This window comes from Clinocottus analis, unplaced genomic scaffold, assembly GCF_023055335.1.
Source record: "Clinocottus analis isolate CAN_PGR_092001 unplaced genomic scaffold, fCliAna1.0.p SCAF_25, whole genome shotgun sequence".
NCBI classification, from domain to species: domain Eukaryota; kingdom Metazoa; phylum Chordata; class Actinopteri; order Perciformes; family Cottidae; genus Clinocottus; species Clinocottus analis.
Window position 1 is genome coordinate 2,828,849 of NW_027175987.1, and position 16,506 is coordinate 2,845,354.

Genomic DNA, 16,506 nt, shown 5'->3' on the forward strand with positions numbered 1-16,506 from the left:
TAACTAATGTAGCCTATCTATTGACCTGGTATGCGTAACCATGTAATGAATAATAATTGAATAAACAAATTGTTTTCGTTTCCCCATTGCACTTGTGTTCATAGTCTATACAGCATGCTACAAATTACAACGCAATAGTGATTTATGCTTTGTCACATCAGTGTGTAGTTGACTTGAGAAAATAATTAAGTATTTGGTGTTTTTGTGAAAAGTTTTGCTACAAAAGTAGAACTTTGGAAGAGTTTATTAAATGTTGAATTAAGTGTATGTTGTAAGATACCTCTATCAAAGGATGTATTTTCTGTACATGTTTTTTGTGTGTTGCGTCTTGACAATTGCAACAACAAAACCTGTCATACAGTAGCATATTCAATATAGCATATCTGATCATATGTGGCTTTGAATCCGCCGGAAATACACAAAGAAGAAGAGCGGAACGAACGTTTCACTTCCTGTTTTTACCGGTTAGAATAAGCGGTTGTACCGGCGGTTTGCTTCAAAAACATTATGGCGTCGAGAAGAACATCAACATTGCTAACTAGTGTAAAAAGTACCTCCACCGACACTAAAAGGTAACGTTAGTCCTCTTCGTGATTTATTTTCCGTTCCTTTTTTATCAAGTGTCATAATTCTCAGATTTGTGGCCAGTTTGGTTTGAGGAGGACGTAACGTAATGTTAGAGAAGAGACAGTCAGACTTAGGTATTTTAGGTAATAAGCTCTAGCGTTATGCTGTTTTATTAAGAAGAAACTTCACATTTTCACACTACTGGAAAGGCAGGTGTCTGTACAAGACTTTATGTTCTTGTATGATAATAACACAGTAACTTATCTGTAGATACTGTGAGCTAACTTGTTAGCAAAGCTTTCGGTTTAGCTTAGCTCGTATTCTAAAACAAAGTGACTCCATTTTTGTTTGTTTTTCAGCACAAAAAGTGGTAGCAATGCGAGCACTGCGAGTAAAGTCAACACCACCGGAACTGGGAAGAAAAGTGTTAAACGTGAGTATTGGGACATGTTCACGTACCGTAATACACGCTATTCGCTGTTTTAACCAAAGTGCTGTCGCTTATCTGACATGACGCATATCGTGAAGCTTATGCCAACACATTTCCATAGAAATTCCGAAGTTTCTCTACAATGATCAGTCTTGTTCAGACTGATCCCTGCTACGTACATGGCCATGAGATTTTACTGTACAGTTTTGGAGAACATTGACTTCAAAGTCAGCTTCAATGGCATAATGATATTCATAATGTCACATTTGTAAAGTAAAATTACAACGCAGTCTTGTTCAGGGTGACCTCGGCCTTGAGATTTTACTGTACAGTTTTGGAGAAAAGTGACTTCAAAGTCACTTTACATGTAATAATGATATTCATAACTTCACAATTTTCAATATTCAAACTGCTATAAAAACAGATCCTTAAATTTGTAAAGTAAAATCACAACGCAGTCTTGTTCACGGTGACCTGTGGTATGCAAACTTGTATGGCCTTTAGATTTTACTGTACAGTTTTGGAGAAAAGTGAATTCAAATTCAGCTTCAATGACCCAATGATATTCATTATGTCACAATTTTCAAAATTCAAACATTTGGTAAATTCTGTAACAAAATCTTCTTCTCTGTTTACCCATATACTCGATATGTTCCAAAAACTGATATTATATACTGCTTTGTGCTGTCATCTCCAAGACATTATAATAATATTAAACAATATCACAAACCGTGTTGTTAATGCGCTTGTTTTAACTTTCTTTTCTTTTCTTGAGCATGTTGGTACTCTTGAAAAAAATCCTTTTCTTGAGGAGACATTTGTTGCTGATATTATATCAATGATCTACGATATGTTGAGATGAGTTTAACTAAGTTTTTTTCTTGTTGATGTCTATTCTTTAATCTTTAGCAACTACGATTGTCAAGTCTCGATACATGCAATCTGCTGAGAAGGCATCTCTATCAAAGGTAATACCACCTTTTTCCCTTCCATATACCATATGTCTTTTACTCGTGGTAGTCTAACTCAGTTAGGATAATAGATACTAGCCAATACTAAACATGCCAATACTCTGAGAGAGTGATAATTAATGATTTAAATTCTGCCTCAATTGTGTCAATTCAGTTTAGGTGTCTGCCTGTTTTTTCTGTCATACAATTGTATCTCATTGTACCCCAACAACCATTTAACAGAGTAATTCACTGACCAACGAGTCTATTGCTCTTCCGTTGAGACCTTCCTCACCAAAACCCTGTGGTGTCAAACCGAGGGTGGGTACTCCACCAAGACGCTCAATGGCCCCAGCAACATGTAAGTGACTCCTCTGGTGATGCCTGCATGTATACCTCTCACATGGTTGCTCATGAGAGATGAGCACATTTCTCTTTTTGGTAATATGAATTCAAATCAAATTGTTATGGTAATGTGGCAATGGTGTTAACTTACAATCACTTCAACTGCTTTAAAGACTTTTTAGATGTAAAGGCTGTTGTTGATACTTAGATTGAGAATGATTCTCGTCAAATCTTAGAATGAAACCCGGCAGTGCAAAGATCTTCTTCATAACTTATTCCCCCTGAACTTTGATTGAGTCTGTAACTTTTGCAAATGTTCATGTTGTTTTCATTTCAGCAATGAAGTCAAAAGAAACTGAGCCTTCATTGCTTGGGAAAAGTATTCTGCAGTCCACTTTCTCAGATGGATCCTACTTTCGACCGAATTTTGATATTTCAGTCATTAACGGTAAAGTGTTTTAAACGCTTACAATTATGGAAGTTATTTACAAGTGCCAAATAACATTTTTTTTTTCTCTTTAAGAAAAAACTATTTTTGAAAATCCAGTCGAGCATGATAAAAATCCAGAGAGCAATAAGAAGATCGTTGAGATGCAAACATTCCTACTGGCCTACCTCACAGCTAAGGTGAGTGAGTCTTAACATATACGTGTATCTGAAATGTTGAAAAAGTTTTTTAATGCATCTGCAGTGTACAATAAAATGTAATCTTTGTTGTGTTTAGGGGCTTGTCGACTGTGTTCTGTAGGCAGTAAACAGGGTTCCATGTTGTAATTGATGTGCCTCTATCACTTTAATATAGATGGAGAGAAATACTGCAAAGGCCGAGGCCGAGGCAGAGGCCAGGCTCGTGGAGGAGATGGAGGAAGAAGAGGCGCTGCATAATGAGGTCCAGGAGAAGAAACGTCGGTACCTCCTCGCGGAGAATGATAGGCTAGCGAATGAGCTGCTGGATTTACAGGTGAGGAAATTGCTTCCTTTGTAATTACCTCTTTTTATAGGTGGTCTGTGTTTAAAAAGTTACCAAAAATGTTAATGCATGGTGGAGTATCATAACACGAAAAAAACTGTGACATTTATCACTGGAGATGCGTTGCTACTCTTGCATACTCGTACTCAACTGCTGGGGAATGGATGGCCGAAATGTTTTAGTTTTTTTTAATTGTATGTTATAATGTCAAGAAGAAATGTGTGCACTGTGTGTAAGATTGTATGAATGCATCTTACTAATATTGTAATTTTCCATCAGATCGCCGCTCTGACTCCTGTGGCGGAAACTGCCAAACAATTCACAAATGACTACAAGTCTTTTGCCACAGCTCTTGACACCACGCGACACGAGCTGCCCGTCAAGAACTTCTACATTGACGGCGACAGAAAGGAATTCCTAGGTTGTTGTTGTTACTTTGTTTAAAAGTTGATAAAACAAGTTAAAGTTGCACAAAAACCACACTGTTAACCATGAATAACAACTTTAAAACAACTTTAATCTGTATTCTGATATTTATTCTTTAATTGGTGAATTCTAAAATAAAAAATAATCGTTCCACACCGGGGACATTTATAGGATTACAACAGAAGTGTGGATCGTGCAAACAAAGAAGTGACATAAGTTAATCAAACAAATTAATCAAACAATAAGATCAAAAGTATACACACAGTAAAGGTATAATATATAATTTAAAAAATATATATATATAATTTATATTCGGACTAAATGGTTGTTTATATTGCACAGATTATTTATATTGCAAAATTGATTAATTGGATTTATATGTCACATGAATGATTTAAATGAATGAGGAAATGTCAGTAAATGTAAAACAGACTAATCAGATTATTATGTTGGTCAAAGAGGTTAGTTTTTAGGGTCCTTATAGTGTGTGTGTGTATACATACATACATACATACATACATACATACATACATACATACATACATACATACATATACACCTGCGTATCTGGATCATTTACTTTCTGTGTGTGCTCCTGATAGGCGTAGGCGTTATTATAATCATAACCAATTATATTTACCCATTTCAGATAAAGCTGAGGCTTGCCTGAAGGAGAGTGAGACGTTGCTGATGGAGTGCACGGAGGGAGATCATAAGGGCAACAGCACTTCTCTAGAGTGCCTTCAGGATATGAAAATGACGTCTAAGGCCATCCGTCAGCAGCTGTCAGGGTGGGCACATACACAGCAAATCTGCTGTTTCTGTGAAGACATGATCCATTTCTCAACGTTTTTATCAATTATCTCCACCAGTAGAATCATGTGTGTGATCGCTCATGTGTGTGCATCTGTGAGTGTGCACTTTTCTGGTGTATTCATTTAATCACATTGCAATGGTGGTCATGGACAGACACCTGTTCTTTCCCAGAAGATTTCACATGAGGTGCAATGACTGCTTTGTGATAACTGTTCGTGATGAAGTCTCCTTTTAAAGAGATATTCATTTTGTATTTATATCGCTGAAACAAGTAAGGCTGCTGTTTTGGTCTTCGTCGAATGAGATTACTTTTGTCGATTAGTCATTTTGTTATGCTTTTTCAGAATATGATTTAGTTCCAAAAAACCTATGAGCACATCTCTGGTAAACACAACTTAAAGTGTGATTCTTTGTGGAGATTGATGGATGGATGGATAGAGAGATAGACATATTCTTTATTCATCCCCCAAGGGGAAATTTGTTTGTTACATAGAACAAGTATCATAAAGAAAATACTAAATATATACAACAAAACTCAATCTATATAACAAATTAGCAGAGCGTATTGATTTAGGAAATTAAACAATAAAGAAAGTGGGAAGTATATGAAGTGTACATACAGTGACTGACAAACAAAAGCCGTGCACGGACTATTAATGTTGACTCAATCAACGGAGCATCTCGCCAGAGGTGATTTATTATACAGTCGTATTGCAGTGGGCAGCAATGTTCTCCTGTATCGGTACTGAAACATAACGGTGCGTACAAAATGCATCCTGACATTCACCAGCTTGCGCTTGTACTCAAACATTGTTGTTTTCCATCTTTTAGGACATTTTCGGAGCTGCTGGAGTTGTCGTCATTGGTCTGCCGCCATACCATCCATGTCCAGCAGGCCACAGAGGAAGAACAGCTTGGTACGGCAAGAACCAACCAGCTCTTCTGCCCTAAACCGTGACGAATACCGCGCAGCATGGGATACACAGTACACGCACTTTGGATAGCCCGCAAACAATAACTTCCCCCAGTTTACATATATTTGTACCAGTTTGTTTCTTGTTTATATGTATGCTGTCCTGATTTCATTCTGCTTTGCAGCTGTATTATGAAATATCGTAAATGTAATGTAATGACTGATAATATTATACTTTTTAATACTTTATTGATGGGACAATTGGTAATAAACTAAACAAAAAAATGAAGAAATGAAAAATGTTAACTTGTATTGTAGGTTAAAAAAAACTTCAAATGATTAAAAAAAAGCTCGATCAAATATGTAACTGTTATTAAATTGTATTGATATTCAAATATGTGTTTTATTAATATGATAACTATTGAGTTAATTTGACATGTGTAACACAATGTTTTGTTAGCATGCACAATTGTTTTTTTCTCCCTGTAGCTGAGGGGAAGCAGCTGTAGTGAGAGGGCTGTGAGAAGGGAGGAGAGGAGGGAGCTGAAATAAAGGACCTGTGAGGAAGGAGGACAAAAGAAGTGGCTGCAAGGAGGGAGGTGTGAAGGGGAAGGGGAGCCGAAAGGAGGGAGGTGAAAGGAGGGATCTGTAAGTAGGGACATGAGAGGAGGAAGGAAGTGGCTTTCAAGGGAGGAGGAAGCTGAAAGGTAAGATTGGAGGGGATGTCGCTATAAGGAGTGAACATTTTTTAGTGCCAATACAAGAATTTATATGTCTAACGTGTTGTAGTCAGTCTTTGTTTTGTCACATTACTTCACACAAAAAAAGCAAAAAGATTAAACTAAGTGGATTTTCCTTTAGCATCAAGGACCCAGCTTTGTATAAATTATCTGCATGATCTAATATTTAAATCTCGTTATCCTCTTGATGCACTCTAATTGTTTGAATATAACCAAATGTTTTCATACAGTATAACACTGGAATGCCCATAGTACTCAATTATCGAGCTCGGACATCGACATTCAATTTTGGCATTAAAAAAGTAAAGTTTGGCATTGAATAGAAGTCCTCAACAGTGAAACAAAAGAGATATGTATAAGCCGATATGTATAAGTACTCACACAATAGAAATGCAAAAATGTTCTTGGAATAAAGTTTTGGGTCATATTTTGAAGTCAGTTCTTACTCGTTTGTACCGTTATGCCGAGAACATACGCGTGATGAATAAATCAGTGCGGTCTGCTTTTACTGTTTTCGAAGTGGAGGTTGGCTTGACCGCAGCGCCAGAGCCATCTTTTTATACCGCTCTGCTTTGAACCCGGATGTGACGTTGAATCAAAACAACAGACGAACTATTCGTATTGGCTGATTATGGAAAGTGACGCTCGGCGTTTTCTACGACCAATGAACCGCAGGAGAGCGCCTCGTCGCGTGTGAGTACATGGGGCGGTTTGTTTAACATATTTATCATTTCATACCAATTGGCTATACACAGCAACGTTTTCTAACTTGTCACTTGTCAGTTAGCTTCGTTAAACTTGCGTATTGTTCCATAATAGGGACGTAATTCATGTGTTATCTGCCATCGTTAGCTAGCTAGCTAGCTAGCGCCTAACTTTAGACAGCCCGATAGTAGGCACCAGTGCCTTATAGCGGTACCAGCTACTGGCAAAACGGCGTCGTTGTTGCATTTGTGGCACAGCTGGCGATAAAGTTGCGAAGAAAAACTGATCACAAATAAAGCTAGTATGACAGCAATTATTAAAACAGTTAACGCTTGCTATTTCAGAGAGTTAGCGACATTAAATGTAAGAGTGGAAGAGCAAAATCCATTAAATTGATGGGTTGGTGTACTCTCATAAGATACAATAGACTCAGTTTGCATACTGTAAGATAAAGGAAGCGTTTAGCTCTATTATGTGTTTCACAAAGAACTCTTTAACTCCACAAACCAATGTAACTCAAGTCAGAGCACAACTGAGGTAAACATAGCTGTCATGTGTCAGTGGGTCAGATGGTGACGAGAGCCACTGCAAGAGGAGAAGCCATTCTAGAGTATGCTCATTGTATCAGATTCCTATTCCACTACATTTTCAGCTAACAACCAAACCGTTTCACCTCCAGCGGCTCTCACTCTCAGAGGAGGGATGCACCAGCTGATGGAGGAGGACAATGGAGACAGAAGACTGATGAACAATGGCGAGGCCAAGCACAAGTGAGAGAGGGGGAGAGGTATGAGGGACGCCAACATCATGGGAAAGAAACCACGCCCAGGGGGACCTGCCAGACCATGTGCCCCGCTCGTGAGCTGCGGGACCGTGAGCTGCAGAACTGCCTTCACCGCTTTGAGATGTTGGCAGGCACAGAACGAGATCGGAAGCCCCGGGGGGACCCCTTCCGTGCCGTCAAAGAGTATTCCAGACCAGCAGCAGGGAAAGACTCGACAAAGCCCACAGACCTCCGTCCACCTGCAGTGTTACTGAAAACTGTGTGTTATCTTATTGATGACATCGCTGCCTCCCTTCACCTGCAGCCTTGGACCGAGGCAAGTGGCATTTCCCCAGTCACTCAGTTTTAACTGTTATCAGTCAGATTTTAGTCAAGAAAAACTGTATTGAAGGGAATTGGAGCTTTTAGCGTCATCTACACACACGTTTTAAAGGCAGTTGAAACATTGTTTACATTTTACTTTACTGTAACACAGACACACAGTTGGCACAGCTTCACGTAAGCGACCTCTAAAACAACACACAGTATATGTTTAGACCTATTGTTATTCTTTGATGGACCAAAAAAGCATCAAATGACCATATAGCAATAAGCGAATTTGTGTGCCTTTTGGAAACAAACAAAATCTTCATCGTCTAGTGGCTATATAATTTCCGTAAATATCTTTTGTAGAAAAAATAAAATAAAATGGTAAATTTGATTCTGATACAGCTCATTTGTCCGTAGCCCAGTAAAGACACTGCAATGTTGAATAATGAATACATGTAAAAGTTTTGGCAACATATATATTAACATTATTGAAACTTGTCTTCTAGGTGTACAGCTTCGTCTTTGATCGTCTGCGCGGCGTGAAACAGGACATGATCATCCAGAGGGTGTCTGGTTTAACCTGTGTGGCCATTTTAGAGCGGACGGTGCGTTTCCTCATCTATGCCTCTTATCGTCTTTGTGGCGAGCCCCTGCGGTTCTACGACCCACGCATTAACGACACGCACCTACAGGAGAATCTGAGCTGGCTGTTGGATTGCTACGCAACTGGAACAGGACCGCATCCCAACCAGGAAGAGATGCAAGCTCTTGGTCTGCTGTACAACTTAGGTTTGTTTATTACAAGTTTGACCCTTTTTGGTGGTGTAGGTGCATGCATTTTTAAGCATCCTGTTGAGCATGTCTGTTGAGCCGAATACATTGTCCTTGGCAGCAAATATAATCGCATTCAATGGGTTCCACACTAAATTAATACATTTTGTTGACCTCATCCTCAAGGGCATGTGTACTAGAGTCAGAATGTTTTTGTTTGTTTTATTTCTTCATGCTTTTCTCTCAACTCCCCCAGGTTCAGGTCGTGCCACGCAGCATATCATGGAGCTCCCCAAGCGGCTCCGCAGCTCTCCAGCCGTCACACTCGCTCTTTCCATCAACAGAGCTTTTCTGGAGCGAAACCCCGTCCGGTTGCTCCGATTGGCCCGGAGGTTGAACTTCCTACAGAGCTGTGCTCTGCACCGCCACTTGGTGGCGGGCGGTCGAGACCTGCTGCTAATATACAGCCACGGATACAGCAGCCGCAACTGCCGCTTCCCTCTTGACGAACTGGCTCAGCTGTTATCTTTGGACACGGCTCTCGCGGCCCGACTCTGCCAGGCGTACGGAGTGGCGGTTAACCAGGACAACCAATTGGTTTTCTCCAAGGCTGCTTTCACTGAGCCCGAACAAGGAAAACTGCACTGCAAACTGTATCACAACATGGTGGCAGAGAAACAGAGAGATCTCAGTGTTAGGAGCATCATTCACGGCTGCGCTTAAGACTGTCAATACGAGATGCTTCATTGTTTTGTACAATAAATTGTCTCTTTGCTGCCTTCGCCCTCCACTGAGTGATGAATGCCACTGGCAGGGATTTAAAATCATGGTGTTTTCATCTTTCTACTCTTGTTATTGGATTTGAGCCTTGGAGCTTTTTATTTTCTAAGGCACATGTTCAACATTAGCGTCAGGGCTTTTGTTGAGCTCATGGGCATGTTCCTCCAGAGAAGATGAAAAGAGTTCCATTTTGGTTCCGGAGGTGCTTTTTCATCCGATCATGCACTTGGTTCCTGATTTACTTCAAAATGTGAATTACTTTTATACTGTTACTCTTTACTGGTTATGTTGTTTAATGACCATACCAACATGTTGTTCAATGACCTCGTCATGCAATGCTGTGCTTTTGTTAAGCATTTCAGAAAACCTGGAAAAACTACTGTGCAACATTGTTCATTTTCCTCATCAATGACGTACCTCAGAAGCATTCAAATAAATATGTTACCTAAAAGAAAAGTGTTGTCCTTTTGTTTGAACTGAGACACTTAACTGCATCGAAGCCCATTTACCACTTGAGGGCAGCAGATATCCGTAGAGCAAAAACAACTGACCAAAATGTTGGTAATCTTTCTTTAAGAGGTTGTTTGTGGTGTTTTTTTCTTCTTCTGTTTTCTTCTGTTTTGTTTTCCATGGTTCAAAAGTCTCGTGGTGTTTCCCAACGCAAAGGGAAACCAGCTGTAGCTGCGAAGTCTTCTCGAGTCTTCGACTGAACCAGAAGTATGTGAAATGTGCAGGTAATCTCTCGTGGTCTGAACCGCAGCTCCTCACACACTGGGGTCAGTCATGCTCCCGCAGCGCCGCCGGGAGAGGAGCCGCTGAGGGGGATGAAGCAGACTGACGCCGACCGCCTCGCGACCGGCTGCTGTGGAGCAGGGAGAAGAAAGAGGGAGAGAGAGAGAGAGAGAGAGAGAGACCCACCGACTCACAAGGGATCACTTTGAAGGAACTGTCGGGCACGCAATATAGTTGCACGGATCATGTCAAACATTTCCTTAGAGTGACATTTGTGCTCGCTTGAAGTGGGAGGACGCTCCCAGTTTGCAATGCTGAAATATGAGAGAAGGGAACCGGGGCGGGTGAATGCACATGGGAGAGGACGGTCCGTGTTCACAGGGCTCTGAAAGGAAGAAGAAAAGAAGAAGAAGAAGAAGGAAGAAAAAAAAAAGCTTTGCTTGGAACTGGATTCTGGGATTTGATGAAGTGGGATGATTAAAAAAAAAAAAGGTTCATCTTTGGTTCCGGACGCAGCTCTGCACACCTACCACCGTGCCAGCCGACCTCAATGGATAGATAGACGGAGAGAGGGAGTGAGCGAGAGAGCGAGAGAGGGAGGGAGGGAGAGGGAGAGGGAGCGAGCTGGAGACAGACTGTTCAATTTCATTTAACTCCTCATTGGAGTCGGAGGAGCACAACGTCCTCCAGAGGGGAGAGCCGACATCCAGCACGTCTGGGTTTCCCGGGGGCAACATGTTGCGGTTGTCTTTGACAGCTTGGAGTCTGTCGTGGACTTTGTTCCTCTGCAACGTGAGCACAAGCTATGCGCAAGAAAGACAGTAAGTAGCCCCTCGTTGTCCGGTGTGCAGTGCTTTAACCTCGCCACAAGCATTTCCGATGGGATGTGGAGGACTTTGTATTTAACTTTAAAGTGTGCGCGCGCGCGCGTGTGTGTGTGTGTGTGGATAGCAATTCTGATTAAAATATGTGCAGCAGACATCTTGGTCGTTACATTATAATAATCACTGTGAGATGGTCATGCTGTGTTCTGTGTGAGGACTGGTGGTAACGTTGTGTTATCGCGGCACCTTGCCGGAGATGTTCTGTTCAGAGTGTTTCATCCGCTTGTGTGTCATCGGACCTGCAGCAGTTACACAAAGTGGTACGAGAAGAGTGGCCTGCTCTGATTTCATTGTGATGGCTGGAATATATGCAGCTTTTTTAGATAAGTTTCCTCATGCCACTTTAAAACATGTTTCCATTCACAGGGTTGACAGCGAGCTTATTTGAATGAGTTTATACATTATTTTGTGTCTCTTTGGTGTCATCAGTGAGGCTGCTGTCAGCTGCTGACAGAGCTTAATTCTAACCTTGAAAGTTGAGTTAATGGTAAGGAGCTGGAAACAATTCTTCAATGGGGGAGGGATTGAGTGCAGCTCTATGAATTGACAACAAAATGCTGACCGCAGTATTTAACAGCTCAGCTGAGGGTGAAATTTAGGCAAAAAGGCAAAAAGCACAGGACCATGTGACTGAACTGAAAAACAACCTGTCTGTTTAAGACTTCACCTACAAAAGAGAGCACAAATCCTTCTCAGGCACTGACCAGCTCTCAGCTGAGGACAAAAGTTGGACAAAAACAACGAGAAGCTGAGTACCATGTGACTGAAATAAGCGTGGTCTCCACCACCTGATCCGGGCTCATCCGAGAGCTGGTTAAACTCACTGTAGATCAAACGCGCCGAGTCAATTTCCTCGTATTATCTTCCTTCTCCTGAAGCCTTATTTTCCAGGGGGATTTTCTCATGACTTTCTCTCTCAGGAACTGCAGTTGCCTCCGGCTGTAATGCTGTAGTGCCGTAATGCCAACCACCTGATCCTTCTCTCAGGCATGCAACTGGGTTTGCGCTCGAGGCTTTGCTCATTCCTAATTTGTGTGATCTTCAGTAAAAGTTTCAGGAGGAGAGTTGGCCTATTTTCCTTCAAAATAGAGTTGGAATGACTTGTTCAGGGTTGAAACATACAAGAAAACATTCAGGCGTATGTTGTTCCAGGTACATACTCTGCCTTTTGTAAGTTATCCTTAAACTGCTCCTCGTGCCCCTAAGACAACCCCTAACAGGCCACACTACTGATTTAGTTTACGGGGCCACGCGAACAAGAGTCCCTAAAGCTGGCCCTTTGGGTTTAGAAAAGCTCCTTCCAAATAAAAAGTCTTTGCTACCTGAAAGATGCCGTCCCTCAGCGCCAGATGGCATATTCTTTCATCCAAATAAAACCTAAATTGGCCTTTTTTTTTCTCCCCCTCTTGATAAGCATCAAAGAATGACCTTTGCTCTGTGACCTCGGCGACAGGCTCCTTCCCTCAATTAAGTGTCAGAGGGACTGTGTGGAATCTCAGTCGTTATTTTTCAAAACAGACGCCAAGGTTCTGTCAGAGGTGCCGGACCACCCAACGAGAAAACTCGAGCGGAAAGCTCATTGGCCAACAGGTACCGTGTCCCTGGTAACCGTTGCAATTAAACCTGCTCTCGCTGCACAAATCCAATTGGAATGTCCCTGTTTGTAAAGTGTGTTTGGTTGTGTATGCGTGCATGTGGCCGGGCGTGCAGGTCGGGAGGGGGGGGGGGGGAAGCGAGACGGAAATGTGAACGTATTCCTTGTTTACCTGTAAGATAACACGAGAACAACATTCACTGAAACTCAGGAACGGTCAGCGGTATCCGTGTCTGAGTGCACCTAAAACCTCTTGATTCCTGTTGTTCTGAGCTTATACTCATTGTTGAATGCACTCGTTGTAAGTCTCTTTGGATAAAAGTGTCAGCTAAATGAAATGTAATGTAAAAGCGGAGCGCTCCAGTTCATACGTGTTCATACGCAGCATGTACATGTATGTCCTCCTCATGTCTCTTTGTTCTCCTCTGGGTACTCTGCTCTCCTTCCATCTCACCTCCCTCCATCCCCTTCCTCTTCACCCCCCCCTCCTCCCTCCCATCCCTTTCTCCACCCCGCTCTCCTGCCCTTCTCACAGGGGCTATTTGGTCGCCGCGCCCTCGGTGTTCCGAGCGGGCGTCGAGGAGAGCGTGAGCGTGACCATCTTCAATGCCAAAGCAGAGACACGCGTCCAGGTGCAGCTGACGGTGAAGGGGCAGACGGTCGCCCACGGCCACGTCTCGGTGCACGGTGAGAACAAAGCTCACGGTTGCTCACTGGCACCATGGGTCACCTTCGGAGGGAGAACCTGCGCTGACAAGTGTAGCTATGAGACCCCCCCGCCCTCCCCCTCCCTTTGTTGTAATTCACTCAAAGGATGTAGAGATCCCACAGGCACACGCGTAGACTGAAGAACACACGCCCGGTTGACCTCTGCCCTCACTCTGTGCTCCTGACCAGCTCTGGTTTTCATAGACGTCGTCTTTGATTGGAGACATCAGTTGGGCCTATCCCACCGGCCACTTTGTGTATACAGTGTGTAATCTGTTTGACAGCGCCGTTGATGGATGGTGCTCGCTCTCCCGCAGACTGGCATTGAGACAGGCTGCAGCTGGATTTCCCGTCTGGTAGCGTCTCGCAGCTACTGGATATCAATTATACAGATGTTTATCCAGATTTCAGAGAACCGAGACACAAGTATGTGAAAATGCAACGACAACAACAAAAAAAGTCCCTCATTAAAATGTCTCGTTGTGTCTGTTCCAGATAAAGGCACCGTCAAGCTCAAGGTGAGTCTAACCGTGTTCTACTTCATTGGTTTCCTCAGTCCCACAGTGCTATGCTCGCTGCCTTCCACAGATGTGTAAAATGCGCCGTGCCGTTTAGCCGTGACAGCTGCACAGTAGTGAGAGCCCCTTGTCCGCTGTGTGCACATTCCTCCGGCAACATGCAAATCACCGCTAACATTATTTGTAATGCAACATCTGTCTCCGCTCATTCATTGGGAATAAGGTAACAGCCTCGATCTAATACGCACCAGCTGTTGACGTGCATGTATGGTCCGCCGCCCCCGAAGGCTGGAATAGATCAATCTAGTATACACAACTCGATTCTTCCCCTCTGTCTCTCTCCCCTCCCTGTAACCTCCGCCCTCATTCTCATGAAATACAGTCATGTGTGGTTGTGCTGTGTTAGAGCGTGGCATCTTCCTCTGGTGCTTGAATGCGGCCCCTTTGTACTGCCGTGGCTTTTGTTCCATCAAAATGTATCAAAAGTGTTCCATCAAGGTGAATTATGTACCATAGCTTACGGTAAACATTTTGATCCTGCCCCCGCTGACCTCATTTACTTTTGGTAAATCCGTCCCTGATCCTCGTTGCGTTCGCTTTTGTGCGTGTGTGTGTGTGTGTGTGTGTGTGTGCCACCAGGTTCCCTCGGGGCTACGAGGCCAGGCCCATCTGAAGGTGTGGGGGAACCGTCACCTCACCGAGGGAGGCTACATCTTCCACAACTACACCACCGTCACAGTGGAGAGCAAGGGCACGGCCGTCTTCATCCAGACGGACAAGCCCGTCTACAAACCCAAACATAAAGGTTCCCTCATCGTGCACCTGGTAGTCCATCAGTTACTCACTGCACAGACATGCAGAGCATTGAGGCTCATGTTTAGGGTTTTGCTCCAGAATCAAACTTGGCTAGTTGAAATCAGCCAAAAGATCCCGTCATGTTGATGCTGGGTTCATAATGAAGAACAAAGATTGTTATCCCGATAGGTAGTATGGTGCATTCTTATTGGGATATAGCATTTGTATCATCACATTCATTCGGTTAAGCAACAAGATTTTTTAGACAGATTTATTGACCTGAACAGAAACACCCGTTCATGCTCACCACGCATTTTAAAACGGTGCAAACTTGCTGCATTTTACAATGTTGTGTTTCTTTTTCTCCCATCAGTGTTCATCAACGTCTACACAGTCACCCCTGATCTGAGGCCAGTAAATGACAAGGTAAAATTCAAAATGGATGTCCCGTACAAGGAAAGAAAGTTGGAGCTGAAAAGCATCGCAAACATTACACACCACTCCTTGACGCCGGGCAAATAAACCATAAAGAACTGAGTCTAAGTCAAAATCAACAAGATTCATGGTACGATCTGTATTGCTAAAAAAAAGAAAACATTCTCAATCTCCAGTGTTTCCACAATTGGTACAGTCATCCATCACACCGTATCACCTTGGCAATAGAACAACATGTTATTTTAGCACAAACATACGTTTCCAATCTCTAAGTGCTGGAGTTCAGAGGAGAAATCTGCCGTGAGTGCAGAGAAATGTACAGTTTACCTGTTTACAGGAGCCATTTCTCTTGGAATGTCAGCAATGGCTCCAAATATACTGTGCAACTGTGCGGACAGACGGTTTATTGATGTTTGCAGCCATAAAGGCCCGCTGCTGGTACAGGGCAATACTCACTTTCACAGATGGATGACTGTTGGATCAGGAATGAGCGGGGAGAAGCGTTGGGCGTCGGATCCTCCCTCTTCCTTACAGTTGGTGTCTTATTCATAATATCTTGTTCTTGTCCTTCTCTTCCCTTTTTTCTTTCTTCTCCAGATTGAGGCGTACGTTCTGGTGAGTGGAGGCTGGCGGGACCACCCAGGGGACAGTGGCAATTTTAATTCCCAGCCTGGTTGGAGATTACAGAGCAGGAGTCGGGGCAGCTCGCCTAGATAACAGGGCGCTCTTTGGAACCGTACGAGGATAAACAACATGAAAGGAATCTCTTCCCTTCTCGTCTCTCGGTTTTGTCTTTATCGGTCCCCCCACGAGCCAACACACACTGTGTTCTCCCTGTCTCACACTGACTGGCCTTACTCATTTATTGTCTGTCTTCCCAGACCGTGAGTTTTTTTTGTTTTTTTTTTGTTTTTGTGAAGCAAATAACAAGCTGCTGCTTCACAAGAAGCGTAGCGCTTATCGAGCGATGAGGTGTTTATTTTTTTTACTGCTCTCTTACCTGCAGCCTACGCATAACCCGAGGAGAAGCTGTAAAAGTGTTTTGAGAGGGGTCTGAGACGGTAGCAAGGTCTCTGGGTCAAGTTCAGTTCAGTTCAAGGACCGTCAGACCTGGCTCGACAATAAAACAATTAGACATTGCCACTGTGTGATGACAATATGCAAATCACGACTAACGTAATGTGAAATGAGTAATCTTACTTGGGGGAACTTCTACTTCGACAGGATCCAAGAGGATCCCGGATGGTCCAGTGGAAAAGTTTAAAATCCATCTGCTGTGGTGAGCCACGTCTTGTATAATGCCGTTGCACTTCACGAGATTCACATTACATTTC

The 16,506-nt window shown here is 42.9% G+C and overlaps 3 protein-coding genes across 7 annotated transcripts in view; all 3 read left to right on the top strand.

Annotated features, from left to right (window-relative positions):
- Positions 1-489: 489 nt before the first annotated feature.
- haus8 (HAUS augmin like complex subunit 8) lies at positions 490-6,045 on the top strand. 2 transcript variants are annotated; one of them, XM_068591749.1, is made up of 11 exons: positions 490-572; positions 927-1,000; positions 1,907-1,965; positions 2,191-2,308; positions 2,630-2,740; positions 2,816-2,919; positions 3,095-3,253; positions 3,542-3,683; positions 4,338-4,479; positions 5,336-5,421; positions 5,907-6,045. In XM_068591749.1, exons 1-11 carry the CDS (start codon positions 508-510, stop codon positions 5,924-5,926), a joined length of 1,080 nt encoding a protein of 359 aa, XP_068447850.1. In that variant the 5' UTR covers positions 490-507; the 3' UTR covers positions 5,927-6,045. The 2 variants fall into 2 exon arrangements, with proteins under 2 accessions (XP_068447850.1, XP_068447849.1); XM_068591748.1 differs by lacking the exon at positions 5,907-6,045 and having other exon boundaries at positions 5,336-5,855.
- On the top strand, positions 6,023-9,553 carry sac3d1 (SAC3 domain containing 1). Of its 3 annotated transcripts, none has more exons than XM_068591746.1 (5): positions 6,023-6,124; positions 6,678-6,850; positions 7,542-7,962; positions 8,462-8,744; positions 8,983-9,553. In XM_068591746.1, the coding sequence occupies exons 2-5, from the start codon at positions 6,789-6,791 to the stop codon at positions 9,447-9,449; spliced, it is 1,233 nt and encodes a 410-aa protein (XP_068447847.1). In that variant the 5' UTR covers positions 6,023-6,124; positions 6,678-6,788; the 3' UTR covers positions 9,450-9,553. The 3 variants fall into 3 exon arrangements, with proteins under 3 accessions (XP_068447847.1, XP_068447848.1, XP_068447846.1); XM_068591747.1 differs by lacking the exons at positions 6,023-6,124; positions 6,678-6,850 and adding an exon at positions 7,290-7,399 and having other exon boundaries at positions 8,462-8,560; positions 8,648-8,744; XM_068591745.1 differs by lacking the exons at positions 6,023-6,124; positions 6,678-6,850 and adding an exon at positions 7,292-7,399.
- Positions 9,554-10,723: 1,170 nt separating this feature from the next.
- Positions 10,724-16,506, top strand: part of cpamd8 (C3 and PZP like alpha-2-macroglobulin domain containing 8) — a 39,575-nt gene continuing 33,792 nt past the window's right edge. The window contains exons 1-7 of one of the 2 annotated variants that reach the window (XM_068591565.1): positions 10,724-11,059; positions 13,252-13,403; positions 13,920-13,942; positions 14,582-14,747; positions 15,111-15,163; positions 15,770-15,787; positions 16,397-16,451. In XM_068591565.1, coding sequence (XP_068447666.1) covers positions 10,974-11,059; positions 13,252-13,403; positions 13,920-13,942; positions 14,582-14,747; positions 15,111-15,163; positions 15,770-15,787; positions 16,397-16,451 — 553 coding nt within the window. In that variant the 5' untranslated portion in view covers positions 10,724-10,973. Of the gene's footprint in view, positions 11,060-13,251; positions 13,404-13,919; positions 13,943-14,581; positions 14,748-15,110; positions 15,164-15,465; positions 15,611-15,769; positions 15,788-16,396; positions 16,452-16,506 lie in introns of those variants that run through there. The other variant, XM_068591566.1, reaches the window with a different exon arrangement.

Coding starts and splice junctions, on each gene's coding strand:
- haus8 (XM_068591748.1), top strand. CDS start 508: ATGGCGTCGAGAAGAACATCAACATTGCTAACTAGTGTAAAAAGTACC. Junction 573..926: donor ACCTCCACCGACACTAAAAG/GTAACGTTAGTC, acceptor TTTGTTTTTCAG/CACAAAAAGTGGTAGCAATG. Junction 2,309..2,629: donor CTCAATGGCCCCAGCAACAT/GTAAGTGACTCC, acceptor TTTTCATTTCAG/CAATGAAGTCAAAAGAAACT.
- sac3d1 (XM_068591745.1), top strand. CDS start 7,335: ATGTGTTTCACAAAGAACTCTTTAACTCCACAAACCAATGTAACTCAA. Junction 7,400..7,541: donor CAAGTCAGAGCACAACTGAG/GTAAACATAGCT, acceptor TTTCACCTCCAG/CGGCTCTCACTCTCAGAGGA. Junction 8,745..8,982: donor TGGTCTGCTGTACAACTTAG/GTTTGTTTATTA, acceptor CAACTCCCCCAG/GTTCAGGTCGTGCCACGCAG.